The sequence below is a fragment of the Oncorhynchus mykiss genome, chromosome 23, assembly GCF_013265735.2.
Source record: "Oncorhynchus mykiss isolate Arlee chromosome 23, USDA_OmykA_1.1, whole genome shotgun sequence".
In the NCBI taxonomy this organism is placed as follows: domain Eukaryota; kingdom Metazoa; phylum Chordata; class Actinopteri; order Salmoniformes; family Salmonidae; genus Oncorhynchus; species Oncorhynchus mykiss.
This window is the reverse complement of record NC_048587.1, coordinates 60219042-60245633: the sequence shown is the minus strand read 5'-3', so window position 1 is coordinate 60245633 and position 26592 is coordinate 60219042. Positions and strand designations below refer to the sequence as shown.

The window sequence follows — 26592 nt, the reverse complement described above, 5'->3', positions numbered from 1 at the left end:
TTTCACCATGGTTTTGTTGTTTCACCATGGTTGTGTTGTTTCACCATGGTTGTGTTGTTTCACCAAGGTTGTGTTGTTTCACCAAGGTTGTGTTGTTTCACCAAGGTTGTGTTGTTTCACCATGGTTGTGTTGTTTCACCATGGTTGTGTTGTTTCACCAAGGTTGTGTTGTTTCACCAAGGTTTTGTTGTTTCACCAAGGTTGTGTTGTTTCACCGTGGTTGTGTTGTTTCACCATGGTTTTGTTGTTTCACCATGGTTGTGTTGTTTCACCGTGGTTGTGTTGTTTCACCGTGGTTGTGTTGTTTCACCAAGGTTGTGTTGTTTCACCAAGGTTGTGTTGTTTCACCATGGTTTTGTTGTTTCACCATGGTTGTGGGTTGGGGTGTGGTGTTTCACCATGGTTGTGTTGTTTCACCATGGTTGTGTTGTTTCACCAAGGTTGTGTTGTTTCACCAAGGTTGTGTTGTTTCACCATGGTTTTGTTGTTTCACCATGTTTGTGGGTTGGGGTGTGGTGTTTCACCATGGTTGTGGTGTGGTGTTTCACCATGGTTGTGGGGTGTGGTGTTTCACCATGGTTGTGTTGTTTCACCAAGGTTGTGTTGTTTCACCAAGGTTGTGTTGTTTCACCAAGGTTGTGTTGTTTCACCATTCTTTTGTTGTTTCACCATGGTTGTGGGGTGTGGTGTGGTGTTTCACCGTGGTTGTGGGGTGGTGTTTCACCGTGGTTGTGGGGTGGGGTGTTTCACCGTGGTTGTGGGGTGGTGTTTCACCGTGGTTGTGGGGTGGTGTTTCACCGTGGTTGTGGGGTGGTGTTTCACTGTGGTTGTGGGGTGTGGTGTTTCACCATGGTTGTGGGGTGTGGTGTTTCACCATGGTTGTGTTGTTTCCTCAGGGGTTACAGAAGAGATCCCTCCCCCTGGTACTCTGCCTCAAGGTGCAGTACTATGTGGAGAACGGCAGGCTCATCTGGTGAGGCTCCAAACAACATGCTTATTTCCTAATACTCTAAACATACCATCATACTTCAGACCCATTGCTGGAACCGAATAACAATGCACTCGAGGTCTCCCTCCAAAAATGTGGATTTAATATACCCAGCTCTGTATCTCATGAACTCCCTTTACCTCCTCCAACTCCGTTGTTATTAAATCTAGTGACCCTGCCTCTCTCTAACTCTCCCCCAGTGAGCGGAAGGCGAGGCGTCTGTACTTCTCTGACCTGAGGGAGAGGGTGTTGCGTTCTGAGTGTCGTCAGCAGGAGGAGGTGTACTTGTGTTCTTCCTTTCAAACGTTTTATTTAGATTTCTTCATCGTATGACAATCACAAATATTCATAAAGTACACAATAACACAATGAAATCCCATTTTCCAGGTGTACTTCCAGCTGGCTGGGTATGCTCTTCAAGCTGACCTGGAGGACCATCCCCTGCCTGGGAAGAACCAGGGAGGTACCCGCTACTTCCAACCCAAAGAGTACTTCCCTCCCTGGGTAAGTGTGAGCGTGTGTGGGGCCTGGGAAATCTACGTGATGAGATACTGTACAGTTTCTTACATGTGGCCACTGCCATTCTCAGTAAATGGTTCTACAGCGATATTGTCTGAATGTGGTCTCTCTGTCTCTCTCTCTCTCTCTCTCTGTCTTTCTCTCTCTGTCTCTGTCTCTCTCTCTTTCTCTCTCTCTCTTTCTCGCTCTCTCTGTCTCTCTCTCTCTCTCTCTCTCTGTCTCTGTCTCTGTCTCTGTCTCTGTCTCTGTCTCTGTCTCTCCTGTCTCTGTCTCTCTGTCTCTCTCTCTGTCTCTATCTCTCAAGTCAGTTATGTCTGATTTGCTTAATATAAGGAATTTGAAATGATTCGTATAATTTACTTTTCATACTTAATTATTTTTAAAACCAAAGACTTTTACTCAAGTAGTATTTTACTTGGTGACTCACTTTTACGTGAGTCATTTTCTATTAGTGTACCTTTACTTTTACTCAAGTAGAACAATTGGGTACTTTCTCCACCGCTGAGGGCAAGCTGCCAGTAGCGTGCAGCCCACCTGTGAGTAGCTCGCCAATCAATTCTGAAAGTAATGTATTTTTTCACGTGTTCCATGCAAACTGTCGTAAACATAAAGCTCCTGGCTACTATCCAATCAAAGCCACTTTGACATGATCCCATCCCTGGTTAGATACTATTGGTTTGAAAAGCCAAACGTAACACAATATCTGCCAATTAATTTCCAGCAATATTGCCCCCATCTGTCTGTTTGGTGAAAACTCAGTATGTAGCATGTAAGAGATGCTAATGATAACTGTCTTGTTGGCTTACCTGACAGATCTACACTACCGTTCAAAAGTTTGGGGTCACTTAGAAATGTCCTTGTTTTTGAAAGAAAAGCTATTTTAAATGAACAAAAAAATTAGCATCAAATTGATCAGAAATACAGTGTAGACATTGTTAATGTTGTAAATGACTATTGGGGCTGTACATTGTACGACTATGTACAGACTGAGGCCTATTACCAGCAACCATCACTCCTGTGTTCCAATGGCACGTTGTGTTAGCTAATCCAAGTTTATCATTTTAAAAGGCTAATTGATCATTAGAAAACCCTTTTGCAATTATGTTAGCACAGCTGAAAACTGTTGTCCTGATTTAAAGAAGCAAGAAAACTGTCCTTCTTTAGGCTAGTTGAGTATCTGGAGCATCAGCATTTTTTGGGTTCGATTACAGGCTCAAAATGGCCAGAAACAAAGAACTTTCTTCTAAAACGGGAGAGAAACAAATTCTAGAAAATACTAAAGCTAATTTTATGAACCATTATTTTACTAGGTATATTGGCAGAAAACACATCTCTTGCACATCACAGACCCTGGGAAGAGTTGCAGGGTAGAGGAGAGGAGAAGAATGTGCCTATTTGAAAGCTAGAAAAAAAGAGTAGCTCGCAACTTTTATTTTTTTATTTTTAGTAAGTAGCTCTCACGATAGAACAGGTTGTAGACCGCCGTTCTACAGTAATATTGAACCAATGTGTGTTGTTTTCTCTCTCCATCTTCAGATTGTGGCGAAGCGGGGCGTGGACTACCTGCTCTGTCACGGTCCCAAGGTACACAAGGAGCTATGGGGCATGACGCCACGTGATGCGATACTCTACTTCATCAAAGAGGCCTGTCGTCTCGAGGACGTCCCCGTCACCTTCTACAGGCTACAGAAGGTCAGTCAGAGATCTCATAGCAGAGTGACGCAATCATTCAAATGTCTTAGGACCCCAAAGACCAAACAGAGACGGGAGCTCAGTGGCCAGGAACATTTCCCAAAAAGGAAGATACCTAGAGACGAACCAGACTCAGGAGGGAGGTATATCCTCTTCTTGCTGTACTGGATAATCCTTGTCTACAGCCCACATTTATTAGACTGAAGCAAGGAAAGGTTATCGTGTGTTTTCAAAATTAGCCAATAGCCCGAAGCGTAAATCACTACACAAACAATCACTGAAATAGTTTCACATAGAGTTTTAACATGTATGGCACAGAGCCACTGCAGACAGACGTCTAAACAGAGATATGGAGTTTTAACATGTATGGCACAGAGCCACTGCAGACAGATGTCTAAACAGAGATATGGAGTTTTAACATGTATGGCACAGAGCCACTGCAGACAGATGTCTAAACAGAGATATGGAGTTTTAACATGTATGGCACAGAGCCACTGCAGACCAGACGTCTAAACAGAGATATGGAGTTTTAACATGTATGGCACAGAGCCACTGCAGACAGATGTCTAAACAGAGATATTTGAATTGTTACATTTGGGATTCATCAAATGTTGAATGGAGGGGTTAGGCTGTGGGTTGGGGATGTATGGCTGTGGGTTGGGGATGTATGGCTGTGGGTTGGGGATGTATGGCTGTGGGTTGGGGATATATGGCTGTGGGTTGGGGATATATGGCTGTGGGTTGGGGATATATGGCTGTGGGTTGGGGATATATGGCTGTGGGTTGGGGATGTATGGCTGTGGGTTGGGGATGTATGGCTGTGGGTTGGGGATGTATGGCTGTGGGTTGGGGATGTATGGCTGTGGGTTGGGGATGTATGGCTGTGGGTTGGAGATGTATGGCTGTGGGTTGGAGATGTATGGCTGTGGGTTGGGGATGTATGGCTGTGGGTTGGGGATGTATGGCTGTGGGTTGGGGATGTATGGCTGTGGGTTGGGGATGTATGGCTGTGGGTTGGGGATGTATGGCTGTGGGTTGGGGATGTATGGCTGTGGGTTGGGGATGTATGGCTGTGGGTTGGGGATGTATGGCTGTGGGTTGGGGATGTATGGCTGTGGGTTGGGGATGTATGGCTGTGGGTTGGGGATGTATGGCTGTGGGTTGGGGATGTATGGCTGTGGGTTGGGGTTGTATGGCTGTGGGTTTGGGATATATGGCTGTGGGTTGCCTGTTATCTTGGGGGGCTCAGATGCTTGACTGACACCTCATCCTTCATTCTCCTTCTTCAATCCTTCTGTCTCTCAGGACAAGAAAGAAGAGAGAGGCACAGCTCTGCTGGGGCTGACCCTCAGAGGAATGCAGCTTTATCAGGTGTGTGTGTGTGTGTGGGGGGGGTTAATGTTGCTGTGTTTGAGGATATGTGTCCCATCTGTCAGTGTGTGTGTGTGGGGGGGGGGGGGGGGGGGGGGGTTGTTAATGTTGCTATGTTTTGAGGATATGTGTCCCATCTGTCTACGGATGTCAATGTGTGCGTCAGAGTGAACCTGCCTCCTCTCAAATCATCCACCCTCCTCCTCCAACTATGCCCTCTACATCAACCATGTGAGGAATGTGTAGGTTAACCAGGAACAGCAGTAAAACATTGCATACGTTGAGTCCAAATGGCACCCTATTCCCTATATAGTGCACTACTTTTGACCAGAGCCTTATAGGTAGTAGTGCATTATGTAGGGAATAGGGTGGCATTTAGGACAAATCCATGGGCTGGGGGCCATCCCACCTCAGCCTTTTGATTTGTCCGTCAGAGGCTCTGGGAGAATTACACACACACACACTCTGGGAGGATTAGTTAGGGGTCTGGGGTTTGTAGTGATTTATGGGGGTTGAGGTGATTACATACCCAGTAGACCGTGGTGAGGTGGGAGACTGTGAGGTGGGAGACTGTGAGGTGGGAGACTGTGAGGTGGGAGACTGTGAGGTGGGAGACTGTGAGGTGAGAGACTGTGAGGACCTATCATGCCTCTTGGTCTAAGCAAGGTCCAGAAGGCCCACTGAAAAATGAGAGAAACACATGTTGGATTGTACATCTTCCTGTCAAGCCAAACCTGTTTCCTTTAAAACTGAATTACATGATACAATCTGGACTTGTGAATAAAGTATGAATCTCTCAAAATGCTCACAAAGACCAGCCCTTTGACACCACAGAAGCTCACTATTTGTCAAAACACCAAAAATATAATTTTGACCCAATGAGTTTGGTTCATACTTTAAAACAGTTTATTAATGATTTACTACATATGAACTAATGATTCCCTGTCCATATAAGCTTCTAATCAACCCTTCAATGGAAGTGTAACCAATGTCTTTTGTCTTTGTAATGTGTGTGTCATTTCCCCAGGAGGCGGACAACATCCGCCAGCTTCTCTATGACTTCCCCTGGTCCAACGTGGGACGACTCACCTTCCTGGTACCCTCCACTCTATATTAGCATATGTAAAGTGATGTCCAGTTAGTGCATGCATTGTTAGTGGAGGTGGATGTGATCCCGGTGGGAATTGAACCCACAGCCTTACTAAAGCCATGCTCTTATCTTCCCATTATCTTTTAAATGAAGTGGTATTAGAATGATTATTTAATGAGGGTTTTAATTACACTGAGCTGTGTAGGATTCCACCATGTCCTCATGTTACATTTCACATTGACATTTTAGTCATTTAGTTAGAGTTTATCCAGAGCAACTTACATGAGCAACTAGGGTTAAGTCCCTTGCTCAAGAGCAGACAGATTTTTCACCTAGTCAGCTTGGGGATTCGAACCAGCAACCTTTCGGTCACTGGCCCAATGCTCTTAACCGCTAGGCTACCTGCTCTTAACCGCTCGGCTACCTGCTCTTAACCGCTCGGCTACCTGCTCTTAACCGCTAGGCTACCTGCTCTTAACCGCTAGGCTACCTGCTCTTAACCGCTAGGCTACCTGCTCTTAACCGCTCGGCCACCTGCTCTTAACCGCTCGGCCACCTGTTCTTAACCGCTAGGCTACCTGCTCTTAACCGCTAGGCCACCTGCTCTTAACCGCTCGGCCACCTGCTCTTAACCGCTAGGCCACCTGCTCTTAACCGCTAGGCCACCTGCTCTTAACCGCTAGGCCACCTGCTCTTAACCGCTAGGCCACCTGCTCTTAACCGCTAGGCTACCTGCTCTTAACCGCTAGGCTACCTGTTCTTAACCGCTAGGCTACCTGTTCTTAACCGCTAGGCTACCTGCTCTTAACCGCTAGGCTACCTGCTCTTAACCGCTAGGCTACCTGCTCTTAACCGCTAGGCTACCTGCTCTTAACCGCTAGGCTACCTGCAGCCTAGTGTTCTTACTCAATCTACCTGGTCAAATAAATAAATAAATAATGATGTCATCATGTTGCCCTCCCTTCTCCTGTTCCTTCAGGGAAAGAAATTTGAGATCCAGCCAGATGGTCTGCCGTCGGCCAGGAAGCTGGTCTACTACACTGGGTCTCCGTTTCGCTCGCGCCACCTCCTCCTGCACCTCAGCAACAGCCACCGACTCTACCTCAGTCTCCAGCCTGCCCTCAAACACCTCCGACAGCTGGAGGACAGCGAGGGTGAGTGGGGAGAGAGGAGGGGAGGGTAATGTGTTTCAGAGTGATTAGAGATGAGGTCTAATGGTTATCTATGGAGTAACACGATAACTAATGTTCTTGATTGCATTTGCATTTTAATCTGTTTGAAGCCAAATTTCCAGTGTCTCTCTTCTCCTCTATTCTCTCCTCTCCTCTATTCTCTATTTCCCTCTCCTCTGTGAATTAATAGCTTAATTTGAACATCCTCCTGTCCTCCTTCCCTCTCTGTCCCCCTCCAGAGAAGAAGCGCTACAGGGAGTCGTACATCAGTGATGACCTGGATCTAGACCATCCAGGGGGCAGCGAGGGGGGCAGCCCCGGCCTGTCCCGACACTCTACCTCCAGCTCGGGCATCGAGGCAGACCGCGATGCGACACGGCAACACAGCAGCATCTCCATGGAGATGGCGTCCATGGAGGAGGAGACTGAGCTGAGGAAGAGGATGGAGAAGTGTTTCAGTTCGGCAGCGAGTCACGGGAGTTCTCACACTTCGGGCGTGGACACGGGCAGCAAAGCACGCACTGATGAAGAGGAGTGGCAGGAGGAAGGTGAGGGAAGAGGTTAGAGTTTAAGGTGTGTGTGTCAGACAGACAGACAGACACACAGAACGTGGCAGTCTGATAAGTGTGTATCTGATGCAGCTTGATCCAATATCTTAGGTCAGGTGACCTTACTCCCACTATGTATGGTGTCCATCCACTCTACCTGGAGTGGGTGAAAACAAGCTCTTGTGATGAAATTGAACTTCCTTGTGTTATGAAATACATTTGACCAAGACAAATATGATTCTTCGGGTTCTGAATCGTTCAGTGGGGTCTTTCTCTAACGTATCATTCATATTATTAACATTATACCCAACCAGTTGGATTTCGTGACCTAATATATCCGAAAATAAGCAGAGCGTTGACAGAGCGTTGACAGAGCGTTGACAGAGCAGCTTTCTCGGCTGTGACTTTTTGAGGATTTTACATGTTGTGGTGGTTGTCCGCAAAGTTGTTTCTGCAGGTCACGAAAAGCTAAATTAACATCATGAGCTGAAATAAATGTTCCTTTGACATGTCAGAGATACGTTTGTTTTTCTGATAAATCTTCAAAAAGGAACAGGAACTTCACATTAATATGAACAGAGTATAGTAAAATATGCAAATACTAAATGTCATGTCTCAAAATCGATATCTATCTTACCTCTATATTGTTTTATGTCCTCTGGATTTGACGAGAAAGATGATCAGTTCAACGGCGAGCCTGTCTGTAGAGTTCAACGGCGAGCCTGTCAGTGGGCCTTAATTCTGACACGATGCAATTCTCCTGATTTATGACCACGTTTTCTTCTCTGGCCTCCATTGATTTAGTCGCCCTGATCTTGACCATCCTACAAGGGTAAAAACTCAAATGAGTTTGGAACGGATTATGATAGAGACCTGGGGTTCGAACCATTGGTTTTCTTAGAGGATTGTCTACACAATTGACATTGTTTTATCATATTGGTCGAAATATGTATTTTTGATTGGACGCCCGACTAGTCAAACACTCAACATACAGACAGGTGGAGAAAATCTACCGTGTTACTTGGGGAGTCATCAAAAGTGGAGGAACAGCAACAACATAATTTGTCGGTGTTCAGGAAGTATGCTACTGGCATTCATCTCCTATCTTCACAAAAGTTTGAAAGATAAAGATTATGCAAAGATGTTTTACTCACATCCTCCCACAGAAGGACCTGTTTATGGTCTACTGCCCTGTTACTCAAGTAATACACACACACATACATACATACATACAGTGCCTTGCGAAAGTATTCGGCCCCCTTTGCGACCTTTTGCCACATTTCAGGTTTCAAACATAAAGATAAAACTGTATTTTTTTGTGAAGAATCAACAACAAGTGGGACACAATCATGAAGTGGAACGACATTTATTGGATATTTCAAACTTTTTTAACAAATCAAAAACTGAAAAATTGGGCGTGCAAAATTATTCAGACCCCTTAAGTTAATACTTTGTAGCGCCACCTTTTGCTGCAATTACAGCTGTAAGTCGCTTGGGGTATGTCTCTATCAGTTTTGCACATCGAGAGACTGACATTTTTTCCCATTCCTACTTGCAAAACAGCTCGAGCTCAGTGAGGTTGGATGGAGAGCATTTGTGAACAGCAGTTTTCAGTTCTTTCCACAGATTCTCGATTGGATTCAGGTCTGGACTTTGACTTGGCCATTCTAACACCTGGATATGTTTATTTTTGAACCATTCCATTGTAGATTTTGCTTTATGTTTTGGATCATTGTCTTGTTGGAAGACAAATCTCCGTCCCAGTCTCAGGTCTTTTGCAGACTCCATCAGGTTTTCTTCCAGAATGGTCCTGTATTTGGCTCCATCCATCTTCCCATCAATTTTAACCATCTTCCCTGTCCCTGCTGAAGAAAAGCAGGCCCAAACCATGATGCTGCCACCACCATGTTTGACAGTGGGGATGGTGTGTTCAGCTGTGTTGCTTTTACGCCAAACATAACGTTTTGCATTGTTGCCAAAAAGTTTCATTTTGGTTTCATCTGACCAGAGCACCTTCTTCCACATGTTTGGTGTGTCTCCCAGGTGGCTTGTGGCAAACTTTAAACAACACTTTTTATGGATATCTTTAAGAAATGGCTTTCTTCTTTCCACTCTTCCATAAAGGCCAGATTTGTGCAATATACGACTGATTGTTGTCCTATGGACAGAGTCTCCCACCTCAGCTGTAGATCTCTGCAGTTCATCCAGAGTGATCATGGGCCTCTTGGCTGCATCTCTGATCAGTCTTCTCCTTGTATGAGCTGGAAGTTTAGAGGGACGGCCAGGTCTTGGTAGATTTGCAGTGGTCTGATACTCCTTCCATTTCAATATTATCGCTTGCACAGTGCTCCTTGGGATGTTTAAAGCTTGGGAAATCTTTTTGTATACAAATCCGGCTTTAAACTTCTTCACAACAGTATCTCGGACCTGCCTGGTGTGTTCCTTGTTCTTCATGATGCTCTCTGCGCTTTTAACGGACCTCTGAGACTATCACAGTGCAGGTGCATTTATACGGAGACTTGATTACACACAGGTGGATTGTATTTATCATCATTAGTCATTTAGGTCAACATTGGATCATTCAGAGATCCTCACTGAACTTCTGGAGAGAGTTTGCTGCACTGAAAGTAAAGGGGCTGAATAATTTTGCACGCCCAATTTTTCAGTTTTTGATTTGTTAAAAAAGTTTGAAATATCCAATAAATGTCGTTCCACTTCATGATTGTGTCCCACTTGTTGTTGATTCTTCACAAAAAAAATACAGTTTTATATCTTTATGTTTGAAGCCTGAAATGTGGCAAAAGGTCGCAAAGTTCAAGGGGGCCGAATACTTTCGCAAGGCACTGTACGTACATACATACATACATACATACATACATACATACACACACACATATACACATACACACACATATACACACACACATACATACACACACACACATATACATACATACATACATACATACATGCATACATACATACATACATGCATACATATATACACATACACATACATACCACACCTGCGGTTTAGAATAAATACTCCATGTTCAGTTAACTGTGGCTGCGCTCCAATATCCACACTAGAATATCACTTACAATGCTTGCCAAATACTTTGCTTAATTCTACATGGTATGTTAGTGTGGTTATTAGAACAAAGACATAGTTTTACTTATGGATTCATTCCTCTGTTCCAGATACACTTTCCATGACAGACTGACCAGGTGAATGACAGTGAAAACTAGGATCCCTTATTGATGTCACCTGTTATGTATATGGCTTCATTCTAAGTGGAATACTACTGGACACATCGATCGCTCATTCAAAAGTAGTAATTCCACTAAGTATTCTCCTCTCCAGAGACCCAGCAGGCCAGTGTGGACAGTCCAGGAGAGGTTTCCGTGGACGACCCAGAGGAAATGCTGAGATTGGCTGAGCTGATGGAGGGCGTGTCGGTTGATCGTCCCGTGCTCACCTCGGAGACTCATTGTGAAGGTGAGGTTGATTGTCCCGTGCTCACCTCGGAGACTCATTGTGAAGGTGAGGTTGATTGTCCCGTGCTCACCTCGGAGACTCATTGTGAAGGTGAGGTAGATTGTCCTGTGCTCACCTTTGAGACTCATTGTGAAGGTGAGGTTAATTGTCCCGCGCTCACCCCAGAGACTCATTGTGAAGGTGAGTGAGGTTAATTGTCCCGTGCTCACCTCAGAGACTCATTGTGAAGGTGAGGTTGATTGTCCCGTGCTCACCTCAGAGACTCATTGTGAAGTTGTAAGCTATATGAGTTCTTATCACATTATATTGTAGGTATTTTAACACTGACACCACATTGGACATTAGAGAAGTGTTTTGAGTAACATACTACCAAAACGTGCATTTGTTCCATATATATCTGGGGGAAAGTACTACTGCTACTAGTTTAACTCGTTGTAATGAAACATTAGCAGAGATTTACATTTTGTTCATAAAGAACATTACAATTTGAGTCTCATATGCCACCTAGTGGCCTGGGAATGTGATATGATATTATTTCAGATTCTTGCATCCTGAAATTAAATGTGAGTGTAAAATGGAGTCCAAATACCTGCTTCTAGCTGACTACAGTGATGTCATTTTAACAGGATTCAAGGGGGATCAGGTAGACAGAGATGAAGACCTGGTGACACTACGCAGCAAAGATACCCTGGGACAGGTAAGACCCCTATCCTCTTCTTCCTCCTCCTCCTTTCTCAGGATACTCCATGTTTCCTCTCCTTCCATCTCTTATTACTTTCATAAACTCACTCTCTCTTTGTATTGCAGATCCTGAAGTCAAGATCCCATTGCGTGGACCGCCACAGCCAGAGCCTGGATGACGTTCGCCTCTTCCCCCCTCCCGCCCCCCTCGGCACGACTCTACCCCCTGACTCTTCCCACAGCTACACCTTTGGCCTGCCCCTCCCGGACTCCCAGTGTGACGCTAAGAGCCCCCCAGGGTGTAACAACGGAGGCTACTACCTCCCCCTCCACTGCCCGGCTAAGGGCACCTTCTATGGACACAGGTCTATGAACTGCCTGTCTCTGGATCTACTGGGAGACGAACAGCTGTTGGAGTTCATACTGTAGAACAACACAGAGGACCAATGTCCTTCTTCAAGCCTATTCTCTACCCACATCTCCCTCCAATGAAACTGTAGGATACAGGGGAGTGGCTGCATGCAGCTAGAGTTCTAACGTAATGTTTTTACACTCCCGGGTCGACCTGTACTGGCCTGGTCACATCAAGGACCATGGAGGGCCCTCTTCATGCCTGTGCTCTACTGTATGACTCAGATACAGGGGAGAGGCTGCACAGAGATGTTGGAGGACTTTATGCACCTTTTTAAGAGGATTGATTGGTATTGGTAGCATTCATTGTGAAACGGAAGGAGGTCATCACCTTCAATAATCATCCCAATACAGACCGTACTCTACATATTTATTGAACATGTTTGACACTATTTTTGTTTTACCTTTTGTAGATACTTTGTACATAATTGTCTTATATTTTCAACTATTTTACTATATTTTTTTACTTTGAGGTACTAACACATTGTAACCATTTCAATAACTGTAAATATAGGGGTGAACATTGCATTTCTTCAGTTTCTTAATTGGTGTTTGTGTGAATCGTGGTTTGAACCAGGAGTATCTCTAGAAGTACTTTATGGTCTATTGTGAAGAGCAAAGGACTTTACTGCACGTTGACATCCTGTGTAAATTTAAATGTATCATCATTACATTATTAAAAATAACCAACAGCATTTTTAATCTTATGTTTTGCTTTTGTTTCCCTTGTATGTCAGTTTTTAAAATATATATATATCTTTTTTTCCATTTTCCAATTAAGAACATTGAAAACAAAAGTGAGAAGATATTAGACAACGATATAAAAAAAGAATGCTCTGAAATGAACATCACATATACAAGATTGTATTTTGTCGCGATAATGTTTGATGATATTTACAAGTCTGCCATAGCTGCCACAATGTTTGTCCTTTTTTTTTAAATACAAAACTCAAAAAATGAAATTGTAAAAAACAGTTCAACATGCTTGCACTGCTTGTCAATATTACATTTCTATTAATTCTATTTCTAAATGTTTTCTTTCTATACTAATGTTTTGACTTTCTCTCTAAGTAGAGCAGCTATTTAACTATTTCTGTGTCTTCATGCATACACTGGAATGATTATATAAATAAAGCAATGACAAAGAGTCTCTCTGTACGTTGCTCAAAGCACATATTGGGGCCAAATCAAATTTGTATTGGTCATGTACACATGTTTAGCAGATGTTATTGCGGGTGTAGTGAAATGCTTGTGTTCCTAGTTCCATCAGTGCAGTAATATCAAAAAATTCACAACAATACACACATCCGTTTTCTTTTATATTGGTCCATTACCTCTTTGTTACTATAGTGTGTAATTGGTGCACTTTGGATTAGATACAATAAACCTAAATACTGATCTCTTTTTTGATACAATACAGTCAATGGCAGTGGTATTCAAAGTCGGTGGCGCCCCCTAGTGGGGTTGAGGGGGAACTGCACTGGTGTCGCCAAACAAACATTAAAGAGTATGGATTATTGTATGGGACAATATACGTTTTTGAGAAAGACATTTAGAAAAATGTATTTATTGGCTTCTTTTCATTTTGATAAGAGAAATGTTATGAATTTAAGGTTATTTGATGTAAAAATCAAATGTACCGATTTTAAGGTCATGAGTTTGAAATTATATTTGGCATGGGGTGATGTTCCCGCTGAAAAAGTTTGAACGCCACTGGTCTATGGAATGATCTTCATACTAATCCAAGGAAATATTGACCTTTTTCCAGTTTATTTGCCAGTTTTTGAATGTTTTTGTTGATTTACTCAAGAACAGTCTCCTTCCAATGAAAGGCATAACTATTGTAGTGACTGATAGTAGAAACAAATACAACAGGTGAGTTATAGTGGTGTCTATTGGTGCAATCTATTGGTGTATATTGTTATATGCATTGATGCTGAAAAGTATCTCCTGATCCACTGAATCTCAACAGATCACATGAGCTTCATGTGACCCATGCATGTACTGCTACTCCTGAAATTGCCCATCCTCTCAACCACCCAACACAATCAGTCTGATGTCCTGCCTCAACCACCCAACACAATCAGTCTGATGTCCTGCCTCAACCGCCCAACACAATCAGTCTGACTGTCCTGCCTCAACCACCCAACACAATCAGTCTGATGTCCTGCCTCAACCACCCAACACAATCAGTCTGATGTCCTGCCTCAACCACCCAACACAATCAGTCTGATGTCCTGCCTCAACCACCCAACACAATCAGTCTGATGTCCTGCCTCAACCACCCAACACAGTCTGTCGTCCTGCCTCAACCACCCAACACAATCAGTCTGTCCTGCCTCAACCACCCAACACAATCAGTCTGATGTCCTGCCTCAACCACCCAACACAATCAGTCTGATGTCCTGCCTCAACCACCCAACACAATCAGTCTGACTGTCCTGCCTCAACCACCCAACACAATCAGTCTGATGTCCTGCCTCAACCACCCAACACAATCAGTCTGTCCTGCCTCAACCACCCAACACAATCAGTCTGATGTCCTGCCTCAACCACCCAACACAATCAGTCTGACTGTCCTGCCTCAACCACCCAACACAATCAGTCTGATGTCCTGCCTCAACCACCCAACACAATCAGTCTGATGTCCTGCCTCAACCACCCAACACAATCAGTCTGATGTCCTGCCTCAACCACCCAACACAATCAGTCTGATGTCCTGCCTCAACCACGCAACACAGTCTGTCGTCCTGCCTCAACCACCCAACACAATCAGTCTGTCCTGCCTCAACCACCCAACACAGTCAGTCGTCCTGCCTCAACCACCCAACACAATCAGTCTGTCCTGCCTCAACCACCCAACACAATCAGTCTGATGTCCTGCCTCAACCACCCAACACAGTCTGTCGTCCTGCCTCAACCACCCAACACAATCAGTCTGATGTCCTGCCTCAACCACCCAACACAATCAGTCTGATGTCCTGCCTCAACCACCCAACACAATCAGTCTGATGTCCTGCCTCAACCACCCAACACAATCAGTCTGATGTCCTGCCTCAACCACCCAACACAATCAGTCTGATGTCCTGCCTCAACCACCCAACACAGTCTGTCGTCCTGCCTCAACCACCCAACACAATCAGTCTGTCCTGCCTCAACCACCCAACACAATCAGTCTGATGTCCTGCCTCAACCACCCAACACAATCAGTCTGATGTCCTGCCTCAACCACCCAACACAATCAGTCTGACTGTCCTGCCTCAACCACCCAACACAATCAGTCTGATGTCCTGCCTCAACCACCCAACACAATCAGTCTGATGTCCTGCCTCAACCACCCAACACAATCAGTCTGTCCTGCCTCAACCACCCAACACAATCAGTCTGATGTCCTGCCTCAACCACCCAACACAATCAGTCTGATGTCCTGCCTCAACCACCCAACACAATCAGTCTGACTGTCCTGCCTCAACCACCCAACACAATCAGTCTGATGTCCTGCCTCAACCACCCAACACAATCAGTCTGATGTCCTGCCTCAACCACCCAACACAATCAGTCTGATGTCCTGCCTCAACCACCCAACACAATCAGTCTGATGTCCTGCCTCAACCACCCAACACAATCAGTCTGTCATCCTGCCTCAACCACCCAACACAATCAGTCTGTCCTGCCTCAACCACCCAACACAATCAGTCTGTCCTGCCTCAACCACCCAACACAATCAGTCTGATGTCCTGCCTCAACCACCCAACACAATCAGTCTGATGTCCTGCCTCAACCACCCAACACAGTCTGTCGTCCTGCCTCAACCACCCAACACAATCAGTCTGATGTCCTGCCTCAACCACCCAACACAATCAGTCTGATGTCCTGCCTCAACCACCCAACACAATCAGTCTGATGTCCTGCCTCAACCACCCAACACAATCAGTCTGATGTCCTGCCTCAACCACCCAACACAATCAGTCTGATGTCCTGCCTCAACCACCCAACACAATCAGTCTGATGTCCTGCCTCAACCACCCAACACAATCAGTCTGATGTCCTGCCTCAACCACCCAACACAATCAGTCTGATGTCCTGCCTCAACCACCCAACACAGTCTGTCGTCCTGCCTCAACCACCCAACACAATCAGTCTGTCCTGCCTCAACCACCCAACACAATCAGTCTGATGTCCTGCCTCAACCACCCAACACAATCAGTCTGATGTCCTGCCTCAACCACCCAACACAATCAGTCTGACTGTCCTGCCTCAACCACCCAACACAATCAGTCTGATGTCCTGCCTCAACCACCCAACACAATCAGTCTGATGTCCTGCCTCAACCACCCAACACAATCAGTCTGACGTCCTGCCTCAACCAACCAACACAATCAGTCTGATGTCCTGCCTCAACCACCCAACACAGTCTGTCGTCCTGCCTCAACCACCCAACACAATCAGTCTGTCCTGCCTCAACCACCCAACACAATCAGTCTGATGTCCTGCCTCAACCACCCAACACGATCAGTCTGATGTCCTGCCTCAACCACCCAACACAATCAGTCTGATGTCCTGCCTCAACCACCCGACACAGTCTGTCGTCCTGCCTCAACCACCCAACACAATCAGTCTGATGTCCTGCCTCAACCACCCAACACAATCAGTCTGATGTCCTGCCTCAACCACCCAACACAATCAGTCTGATGTCCTGCCTCAACCACCCAACACAATCAGTCTGATGTCCTGCCTCAACCACCCAACACAATCAGTCTGATGTCCTGCCTCAACCACCCAACACAATCAGTCTGATGTCCTGCCTCAACCACCCAACACAATCAGTCTGATGTCCTGCCTCAACCACCCAACACAATCAGTCTGATGTCCTGCCTCAACCACCCAACACAATCAGTCTGATGTCCTGCCTCAACCACCCAACACAGTCTGTCGTCCTGCCTCAACCACCCAACACAATCAGTCTGACTGTCCTGCCTCAACCACCCAACACAATCAGTCTGATGTCCTGCCTCAACCACCCAACACAATCAGTCTGTCCTGCCTCAACCACCCAACACAATCAGTCTGATGTCCTGCCTCAACCACCCAACACAATCAGTCTGATGTCCTGCCTCAACCACCCAACACAATCAGTCTGACTGTCCTGCCTCAACCACCCAACACAATCAGTCTGATGTCCTGCCTCAACCACCCAACACAATCAGTCTGATGTCCTGCCTCAACCACCCAACACAATCAGTCTGATGTCCTGCCTCAACCACCCAACACAATCAGTCTGATGTCCTGCCTCAACCACCCAACACAGTCTGTCGTCCTGCCTCAACCACCCAACACAATCAGTCTGTCCTGCCTCAACCACCCAACACAATCAGTCTGATGTCCTGCCTCAACCACCCAACACGATCAGTCTGATGTCCTGCCTCAACCACCCAACACAATCAGTCTGATGTCCTGCCTCAACCACCCAACACAGTCTGTCGTCCTGCCTCAACCACCCAACACAATCAGTCTGATGTCCTGCCTCAACCACCCAACACAATCAGTCTGATGTCCTGCCTCAACCACCCAACACAATCAGTCTGATGTCCTGCCTCAACCACCCAACACAGTCTGTCGTCCTGCCTCAACCACCCAACACAATCAGTCTGATGTCCTGCCTCAACCACCCAACACAATCAGTCTGATGTCCTGCCTCAACCACCCAACACAATCAGTCTGATGTCCTGCCTCAACCACCCAACACAATCAGTCTGATGTCCTGCCTCAACCACCCAACACAATCAGTCTGATGTCCTGCCTCAACCACCCAACACAATCAGTCTGATGTCCTGCCTCAACCACCCAACACAATCAGTCTGATGTCCTGCCTCAACCACCCAACACAATCAGTCTGATGTCCTGCCTCAACCACCCAACACAGTCTGTCGTCCTGCCTCAACCACCCAACACAATCAGTCTGTCCTGCCTCAACCACCCAACACAATCAGTCTGATGTCCTGCCTCAACCACCCAACACAATCAGTCTGATGTCCTGCCTCAACCACCCAACACAATCAGTCTGACTGTCCTGCCTCAACCACCCAACACAATCAGTCTGATGTCCTGCCTCAACCACCCAACACAATCAGTCTGTCCTGCCTCAACCACCCAACACAATCAGTCTGATGTCCTGCCTCAACCACCCAACACAATCAGTCTGATGTCCTGCCTCAACCACCCAACACAATCAGTCTGACTGTCCTGCCTCAACCACCCAACACAATCAGTCTGATGTCCTGCCTCAACCACCCAACACAATCAGTCTGATGTCCTGCCTCAACCACCCAACACAATCAGTCTGATGTCCTGCCTCAACCACCCAACACAATCAGTCTGACTGTCCTGCCTCAACCACCCAACACAATCAGTCTGATGTCCTGCCTCAACCACCCAACACAATCAGTCTGATGTCCTGCCTCAACCACCCAACACAATCAGTCTGATGTCCTGCCTCAACCACCCAACACAATCAGTCTGTCGTCCTGCCTCAACCACCCAACACAATCAGTCTGTCCTGCCTCAACCACCCAACACAATCAGTCTGATGTCCTGCCTCAACCACCCAACACGATCAGTCTGATGTCCTGCCTCAACCACCCAACACAATCAGTCTGATGTCCTGCCTCAACCACCCAACACAGTCTGTCGTCCTGCCTCAACCACCCAACACAATCAGTCTGATGTCCTGCCTCAACCACCCAACACAATCAGTCTGATGTCCTGCCTCAACCACCCAACACAATCAGTCTGATGTCCTGCCTCAACCACCCAACACAATCAGTCTGATGTCCTGCCTCAACCACCCAACACAGTCTGTCGCCCTGCCTCAACCACCCAACACAATCAGTCTGATGTCCTGCCTCAACCACCCAACACAATCAGTCTGATGTCCTGCCTCAACCACCCAACACAATCAGTCTGATGTCCTGCCTCAACCACACAGCACAATCCGTCTGATGTCCTGCCTCAACCACCCAACACAATCAGTCTGACTGTCCTGCCTCAACCACCCAACACAATCAGTCTGATGTCCTGCCTCAACCACCCAACACAATCAGTCTGACTGTCCTGCCTCAACCACCCAACATAATCAGTCTGATGTCCTGCCTCAACCACCCAACACAATCAGTCTGATGTCCTGCCTCAACCACCCAACACAGTCTGTCGTCCTGCCTCAACCACCCAACACAATCAGTCTGATGTCCTGCCTCAACCACCCAACACAATCAGTCTGCTGTCCTGCCTCAACCACCCAACACAATCAGTCTGATGTCCTGCCTCAACCACCCAGCACAATCAGTCTGATGTCCTGCCTCAACCACCCAACATAATCAGTCTGACTGTCCTGCCTCAACCACCCAACACAATCAGTCTGATGTCCTGCCTCAACCACCCAACACAATCAGTCTGACTGTCCTGCCTCAACCACCCAACATAATCAGTCTGACTGTCCTGCCTCAACCACCAAACACAATCAGTCTGACTGTCCTGCCTCAACCACCCAACACAATCAGTCTGACTGTCCTGCCTCAACCACCCAACACAATCAGTCTGATGTCCTGCCTCAACCACACAGCACAATCAGTCTGATGTCCTGCCTCAACCACCCAGCACAATCAGTCTGATGTCCTGCCTCAACCACCCAACATAATCAGTCTGACTGTCCTGCCTCAACCACCCAACACAATCAGTCTGATGTCCTGCCTCAACCACCCAACACAATCAGTCTGACTGTCCTGCCTCAACCACCCAACATAATCAGTCTGACTGTCCTGCCTCAACCACCCAACACAATCAGTCTGACTGTCCTGCCTCAACCACCCAACATAATCAGTCTGATGTCCTGCCTCAACCACCCAACACAATCAGTCTGACTGTCCTGCCTCAACCACCCAACACAATCAGTCTGATGTCCTGCCTCAACCACCCAACACAATCAGTCTGATGTCCTGCATGTTGCACCAAGTGCACCTGCCATTAAGAGAGCGAGAGAAAGAGGGGGGGGAAGATTTTGTATCTGACAGGAATTATCTTGGGCTCCAGAGTGGTGCAGCGGTCGAAGTCACTGCATCTCAATGCAAGAGGTGTCACTACAGTTCCTTGTTTGAATCCAGGCTGTATCACATCTGGCCGTGATTGGGTGGCGCACAATTGGCCCAGTGTCGTCCGGGTTTGGCCTGGGTAGGCCATCATTGTAAATAAGAATTTGTTCTTAACTGACTTGCCTAGGTAAATAAAGGGTACATGTCAGTGGTGCGGGTCTGTCAGAGATTAGGGATGTTTGAAATAAAAATAAACAACTTTTTCCACTTGCAGGTAATAGAGAGAGTTGTATAGAGTACAACAATTCCTCAGGTTAAGTAAGCCACATGTATTTATATACATATTTGCAAATATGGTGCAGTAGGGCTAGTTTGAAGCTTTGGGTTGCTGCAAGTTTATTTCTCTCGCGAGAGTTGCGTTTGGCAACGGTGAGTGACGTATCAGGAAGTTTACATACCGACAAGAAACGTGAGGTCATGTATGAATCTCTGTGAACACATTGAAGTCGGCTTTTGAAATGTCTTCTATTTTAATCAATGCCCTTTTATCAAGTTGCCATGATCCGGATACTTTGTTTAACACGTTGTGCTGGCCAACTGACTCGTGGCCGGACACAGAAAGAGTAGAGGCACTGACAACGTTTATTGATGGAATTGGTAAACTACCCCAGTCTGACACATCTGACGATGGCGACAAAGTTGCCTTTTCAATTGCAAAAAGAGACATCTTTCTACGAAAAGTTGAATCGATCATTTGGACACAATGTTTACCACTTTTCTTGAAAGTCTCTAACGGAGACGGGGCGTGCAAAGGTAAACGTGTGCCAGATGGAAGGGCTGAAATCACCATCGCTGTGTGCAGGCTTCTTTCTGTCTGCATCAACACACTGTGTGACACGGCCGTTTCGGGGCGAGTCGCCCGCGCTGTCCTGCCATCCTTCCAGCTGCCAGACGGGGAGACAGAGGAAGAGCTTCCCGGCCAGGGTGAGGGGCGGCTGGGTATCGACGTGGCTATCGAAGCCATGTCAGTCATCCTACCCGCTGTCTCATCCAACGAAGAATTGACCACGTCGATCCTCTCATCTGCCCTGTCCTGTATCAAGACGTTACCGGATGCTCTGGTCTCCAAAATCACCGTTCGGCTTATTTTCACTCTCCTCAACTGCTACAGCGAGGATGGGATAGCGAGTAAACTCCGGTTCATTTTAGAGGATTTGTGTAGCTGGCACAAGAGTGACAGCTCAAACACGGACTCACCTGTGGTGACAGAACGCGCCTTGCTGTGTTTAACAACTCTCTCGGACTATCTCTTCTCTCCGGCTAAAGTACAGCAACACACCCTTCCTCAAAGTCTGAGCTATACTCGACCTGACCCTCGTTGTTCTCTGCAGTTCTGGAGGATTCTACAAGATGGACTGACGCACAAAGACAACGTGTCCAGGAAGCGGGCGTTGTACCTGCTGAAAAGGTGTGTCGCTCTGTCAGAGGATGAGGCGGTTGAGTTTCCAAGCAGTTCAGTGTCAAGTGAAGGTAAGATGCTGATACATGTGACTGACATTCAGACAGACAAGCTTGATTATAATATTACCCATGTTAAAATTTGTTCTTCACTATACAGAATAATACTCAAGTCTCTAAAACTGTATAGTTTAACCTAATTGTAACAATGTGAGTCCTTTGTAGATAATGAGGAGATCATATTCAGATGGGCCCCAGACAGATGCAAGCTGCTCAGAGAGTTCTGGGAGGACTATGCCTTGGTTATGGAGACACTGGAGGAGAACCAGGTGAGATATAATATGGATAACACTTGCTATGAAACCCCTCTTCCTAATGCATTATACATTTCTAACACCATTATGACGTCGTAAAGAACTATTACCGTTCCTCTGTGTTGTGTAGATTCACGTGGTCCGCCCTGTGCTCAACAGAATCCATACGTTGATCCAAACAGCAGCCAATGATAGTCAAGGTGATGTGTGTGTCTCTCAACCATAAGGTTACAACCCAAACCTTTTATATCCCACTAAATACTGCCTACCAATCGTCCATCTGTCTTCTCTCAGGCGTCAGTCTGTTCCACCCGTCATGGCTGCTGGGTGTGTACCAGCGTATGTTCCACAGTGAGAACAAGTCCGTCATGAGAGAGGGAGTGGATCACCTACTGGAACTCCAGGTGCTCCGACGCCCTGCCTTCGCCCTGGCCTTCTCACAGGTACCTGGTACAGTTGTCAGTCAGTGTTATAGAACATCAACCCAGACTCCAGGTGGTCTGACGCCCTGCCTTCGCCCCGGCCTTCTCACAGGTACCTGGTACAGTTATCAGTCAGTGTTATAGAACATCAACCCAGACTCCAGGTACTCCGACGCCCTGCCTTCCCCCCGGCCTTCTCACAGGTACCTGGTACAGTTGTCAGTCAGTGTTAGAACATCAACCCAGACTCCAGGTGGTCTGACGCCCTGCCTTCGCCCCGGCCTTCTCACAGGTACCTGGTACAGTTGTCAGTCAGTGTTAGAACATCAACCCAGACTCCAGGTGGTCTGACGCCCTGCCTTCGCCCCGGCCTTCTCACAGGTACCTGGTACAGTTGTCAATCAGTGTTAGAACATCAACCCAGACTCCAGGTGCTCCGACGCCCTGCCTTCACCCCGGCCTTCTCACAGGTACCTGGTACAGTTGTCAGTCAGTGTTATAGAACATCAACCCAGACTCCAGGTGGTCTGACGCCCTGCCTTCGCCCTGGCCTTCTCACAGGTACCTGGTACAGTTGTCAATCAGTGTTAGAACATCAACCCAGACTCCAGGTGCTCCGACGCCCTGCCTTCACCCCGGCCTTCTCACAGGTACCTGGTACAGTTGTCAGTCAGTGTTATAGAACATCAACCCAGACTCCAGGTGGTCTGACGCCCTGCCTTCGCCCTGGCCTTCTCACAGGTACCTGGTACAGTTGTCAGTCAGTGTTATAGAACATCAACCCAGACTCCAGGTGGTCTGACGCCCTGCCTTCGCCCCGGCCTTCTCACAGGTACCTGGTACAGTTGTCAATCAGTGTTAGAACATCAACCCAGACTCCAGGTGCTCCGACGCCCTGCCTTCGCCCCGGCCTTCTCACAGGTACCTGGTACAGTTGTCAGTCAGTGTTATAGAACATCAACACAGACTCCAGGTGGTCTGACGCCCTGCCTTCGCCCTGGCCTTCTCACAGGTACCTGGTACAGTTGTCAGTCAGTGTTATAGAACATCAACCCAGACTCCAGGTGGTCTGACGCCCTGCCTTCGCCCTGGCCTTCTCACAGGTACCTGGTACAGTTGTCAGTCAGTGTTATAGAACATCAACACAGACTCCAGGTGGTCTGACGCCCTGCCTTCGCCCTGGCCTTCTCACAGGTACCTGGTACAGTTGTCAGTCAGTGTTATAGAACATCAACCCAGACTCCAGGTGGTCTGACGCCCTGCCTTCGCCCCGGCCTTCTCACAGGTACCTGGTACAGTTGTCAGTCAGTGTTATAGAACATCAACCCAGACTCCAGGTGGTCTGACGCCCTGCCTTCGCCCTGGCCTTCTCACAGGTACCTGGTACAGTTGTCAGTCAGTGTTATAGAACATCAACCCAGACTCCAGGTGGTCTGACGCCCTGCCTTCGCCCCGGCCTTCGCCCTGGCCTTCTCACAGGTACCTGGTACAGTTGTCAGTCAGTGTTATAGAACATCAACCCAGACTCCAGGTGGTCTGACGCCCTGCCTTCGCCCTGGCCTTCTCACAGGTACCTGGTACAGTTGTCAGTCAGTGTTATAGAACATCAACCCAGACTCCAGGTGGGCCTTCGCCCTGACTTCGCCCTGGCCTTCTCACAGGTACCTGGTACAGTTGTCAGTCAGTGTTATAGAACATCAACCCAGACTCCAGGTGGGCCTTCGCCCGGGCATTCGCCCTGGCCTTCTCACAGGTACCTGGTACAGTTGTCAGTCAGTGTTAGAACATCAACCCAGACTGACCTAATTCTATTTTTCCCTTTTCTATGTTATTAGTTTGTTAATTTGATTTATTTAACCCTTATTTTACCAGGGAAGTTGAATGAGAACACATTCTCATCTACAGCAGTGACCTGGGGAATAGTTACAGGGGAGAGGAGGAGGGGGGGGGGGGATGAGCTGATTGTAAGCTGGGGATGATTAGGTGACTGTGATGGTATGAAGGACAGATTGGGAATGTACAATAGTCAGCAACTTCCTTTTCAGTAGTGGTGTATTCGCGGTTGTTGTTTAGTTTGTTGTCTTGGTGGGTGAGATGATGAGGGACAGTAGGTGGTTAGTGTATGAGAGATTGACCTCTTCTTATCCTTTCTTCCTCAGTTCATTCTGGGTCCTTTCATGGATGTGATGTCTGAAAGCTCCCTCTTTCACAGGTGAGCCAGTGATCATAGCAGCACAACAGCAAAACACAATATTGATTTATAGACTCACAGATGATGCCGTTTCTGCTAGTGATGAAGTAGTGAGTTAGGCCTATTTAGAGTGACTGTTGAGGAAGGTTATGTCTCTTCATCTCCAGGACTGCAGGACAGAGTGTAGGAGAGTGTCCTGAGCTGGGAGTCAAGCTGCAGGTCTTCATGGTCACGTTCTTCAGCAGCCTGCCACAGGAGAACAGAGGTACTGTAACAGAGCTTCATCACAGGGCACTGAATCACCTGGGCCATGTTCAGTAGGATACACCGTAGCACAACTTTTTGCAGAGGGAAATCTGGGTTCTTATTACTGGACAAATTCATGTACATTTCAAAAAGGTTTTCTCCCAACTGAACTTGAGCCAGATGTTTGTCCTGCAGCTTGTTGTAACAGTAATGACTGTTCATCAGAGAGGGTCTAATGTTGATCCTCTGTCTCCTCAGGTCCTGTGTTGCTCCATCTTGTTGTAACAGTAATGACTGTTCATCAGAGAGGGTCTAATGTTGATCCTCTGTCTCCTCAGGTCCTGTGTTGCTCCATCTTGTTGTAACAGTAATGACTGTTCATCAGAGAGGGTCTAATGTTGATCCTCTGTCTCCTCAGGTCCTGTGTTGCTCCATCTTGTTGTAACAGTAATGACTGTTCATCAGAGAGGGTCTAATGTTGATCCTCTGTCTCCTCAGGTCCTGTGTTGCTCCATCTTGTTGTAACAGTAATGACTGTTCATCAGAGAGGGTCTAATGTTGATCCTCTGTCTCCTCAGGTCCTGTGTTGCTCCATCTTGTTGTAACAGTAATGACTGTTCATCAGAGAGGGTCTAATGTTGATCCTCTGTCTCCTCAGGTCCTGTGTTGCTGCAGCTTGTCCAGCGGCTAGGTTCTCAACACTGGTGTGCTGTCCCCATCCTCTTCCTCTCTCGGGCCCTGTCCCACCTTCCTCCCTGCCCTCTCCTGGGCCCCGACGGCCTGCAAGCTCTCAGGTAGCCTGTCCCACCTTCCTCCCTGCCCTCTCTCAGGCCCTGTCCCATCTTCCTCCCTGACCTCTCTCAGGTAGCCTGTCCCATCTTCCTTCCTGCCCTCTCTCAGACCCTGTCCCATCTTCCTCCCTGCCCTCTCTCAGGTAGCCTGTCCCACCTTCCTCCCTGCCCTCTCTCAGGTAGCCTGTCCCATCTTCCTTCCTGCCCTCTCTCAGACCCTGTCCCATCTTCCTCCCTGTCCTCTCCTGGGCCCTGTCCCATCTTCCTCCCTGCCCTCTCCTGGTCCCTGTCCCATCTTCCTCCCTGCCCTCTCTTGGTCCCTGTCCCACCTTCCCCCTTGCCCTCTCCTGGGCCCTGTCCCACCTTCCTCCTTGCCCTCTCCTGGGCCCTGTCCCATCTTCCTCCCTGCCCTCTCCTGGGCCCTGTCCCATCTTCCTCCCTGCCCTCTCCTGGTCCCTGGCTGCCTGCATAGGGAATAGGGTACCATTTCAGATGCAGACATTGTCTCTAAGACTCTAACTTGACATAAGGTTCATCATTTCTTGTTCATAGTGGCATTTCTTGGTGTGGAAGTGTGGATTCTATGAATCTCCGTTGAACAGACTGTTCAAGTCGATGGCTAGGGGCAATCTGTGTCTGGGAAACTGTCCCTAATGATTTCTGTGCTGTACCTCAGGGAGGTGCTCCGCTGCACTATGATCACCCACCAGGTGCTACTGAGAGGAGCTGCCCAGTGTTTCCTGCTGAACAGTGCCCTCTCCCTGACAGATGTGGTAAGACACTATGATGTGTTTGAGGCTGTGCGGCTTTGGTACAAAGTGATGACATTTTGCACCCAAATAGTGTTGAAGAAGAGCTTATAGCTGTCAGCGTACAAATGACAACATCTGTTTAGCAACTGCCATTTAGATTGTCTTTGTTCCATCTTTTGCAGACCTTAGTGACATTGGATGATGTGTTTAGTTTGCTGGTGCATTTCAGAGCAGACGAGTCTCTACGTAGAGGAACACCGCTCTGGAATCAGGTACTGTGTGGGGGTGGAATGAGGAAGAGCTCTGTTCTCTGGAATCAGGTACTGTGTGGGTGTGGAATGAGGAAGAGCTCTGTCCTCTGGA

At 47.2% G+C, this 26592-nt stretch overlaps 2 protein-coding genes across 10 annotated transcripts in view; both read left to right on the top strand.

Annotated features, from left to right (window-relative positions):
- LOC118936588 (FERM domain-containing protein 6-like) overlaps positions 1 to 13133 on the top strand; it is a 30774-nt gene extending 17641 nt beyond the window's left edge. For 2 of the 7 annotated variants that reach the window (XM_036960916.1, XM_036960917.1), the window contains exons 5-15: positions 897 to 973; positions 1189 to 1267; positions 1376 to 1492; positions 3044 to 3199; positions 4505 to 4570; positions 5598 to 5666; positions 6640 to 6814; positions 7072 to 7380; positions 10745 to 10969; positions 11506 to 11576; positions 11687 to 13132. In XM_036960916.1, coding sequence (XP_036816811.1) covers positions 897 to 973; positions 1189 to 1267; positions 1376 to 1492; positions 3044 to 3199; positions 4505 to 4570; positions 5598 to 5666; positions 6640 to 6814; positions 7072 to 7380; positions 10745 to 10969; positions 11506 to 11576; positions 11687 to 11989 — 1647 coding nt within the window. In that variant the 3' untranslated portion in view covers positions 11990 to 13132. Of the gene's footprint in view, positions 1 to 896; positions 974 to 1188; positions 1268 to 1375; positions 1493 to 3043; positions 3200 to 4504; positions 4571 to 5597; positions 5667 to 6639; positions 6815 to 7071; positions 7381 to 10744; positions 10975 to 11059; positions 11096 to 11505; positions 11577 to 11686 lie in introns of those variants that run through there. The other 5 variants (XM_036960919.1, XM_036960918.1, XM_036960920.1 and 2 more) reach the window with 5 other exon arrangements.
- Positions 13134 to 20465: 7332 nt separating this feature from the next.
- tarbp1 (TAR (HIV-1) RNA binding protein 1) overlaps positions 20466 to 26592 on the top strand; it is a 38943-nt gene continuing 32816 nt past the window's right edge. For 2 of the 3 annotated variants that reach the window (XM_036960914.1, XM_036960913.1), the window contains exons 1-9: positions 20466 to 21585; positions 21739 to 21842; positions 21958 to 22027; positions 22122 to 22270; positions 24409 to 24461; positions 24608 to 24705; positions 25345 to 25480; positions 26154 to 26250; positions 26412 to 26501. In XM_036960914.1, coding sequence (XP_036816809.1) covers positions 20574 to 21585; positions 21739 to 21842; positions 21958 to 22027; positions 22122 to 22270; positions 24409 to 24461; positions 24608 to 24705; positions 25345 to 25480; positions 26154 to 26250; positions 26412 to 26501 — 1809 coding nt within the window. In that variant the 5' untranslated portion in view covers positions 20466 to 20573. Of the gene's footprint in view, positions 21586 to 21738; positions 21843 to 21957; positions 22028 to 22121; positions 22271 to 23754; positions 23820 to 24408; positions 24462 to 24607; positions 24706 to 25344; positions 25481 to 26153; positions 26251 to 26411; positions 26502 to 26592 lie in introns of those variants that run through there. The other variant, XM_036960915.1, reaches the window with a different exon arrangement.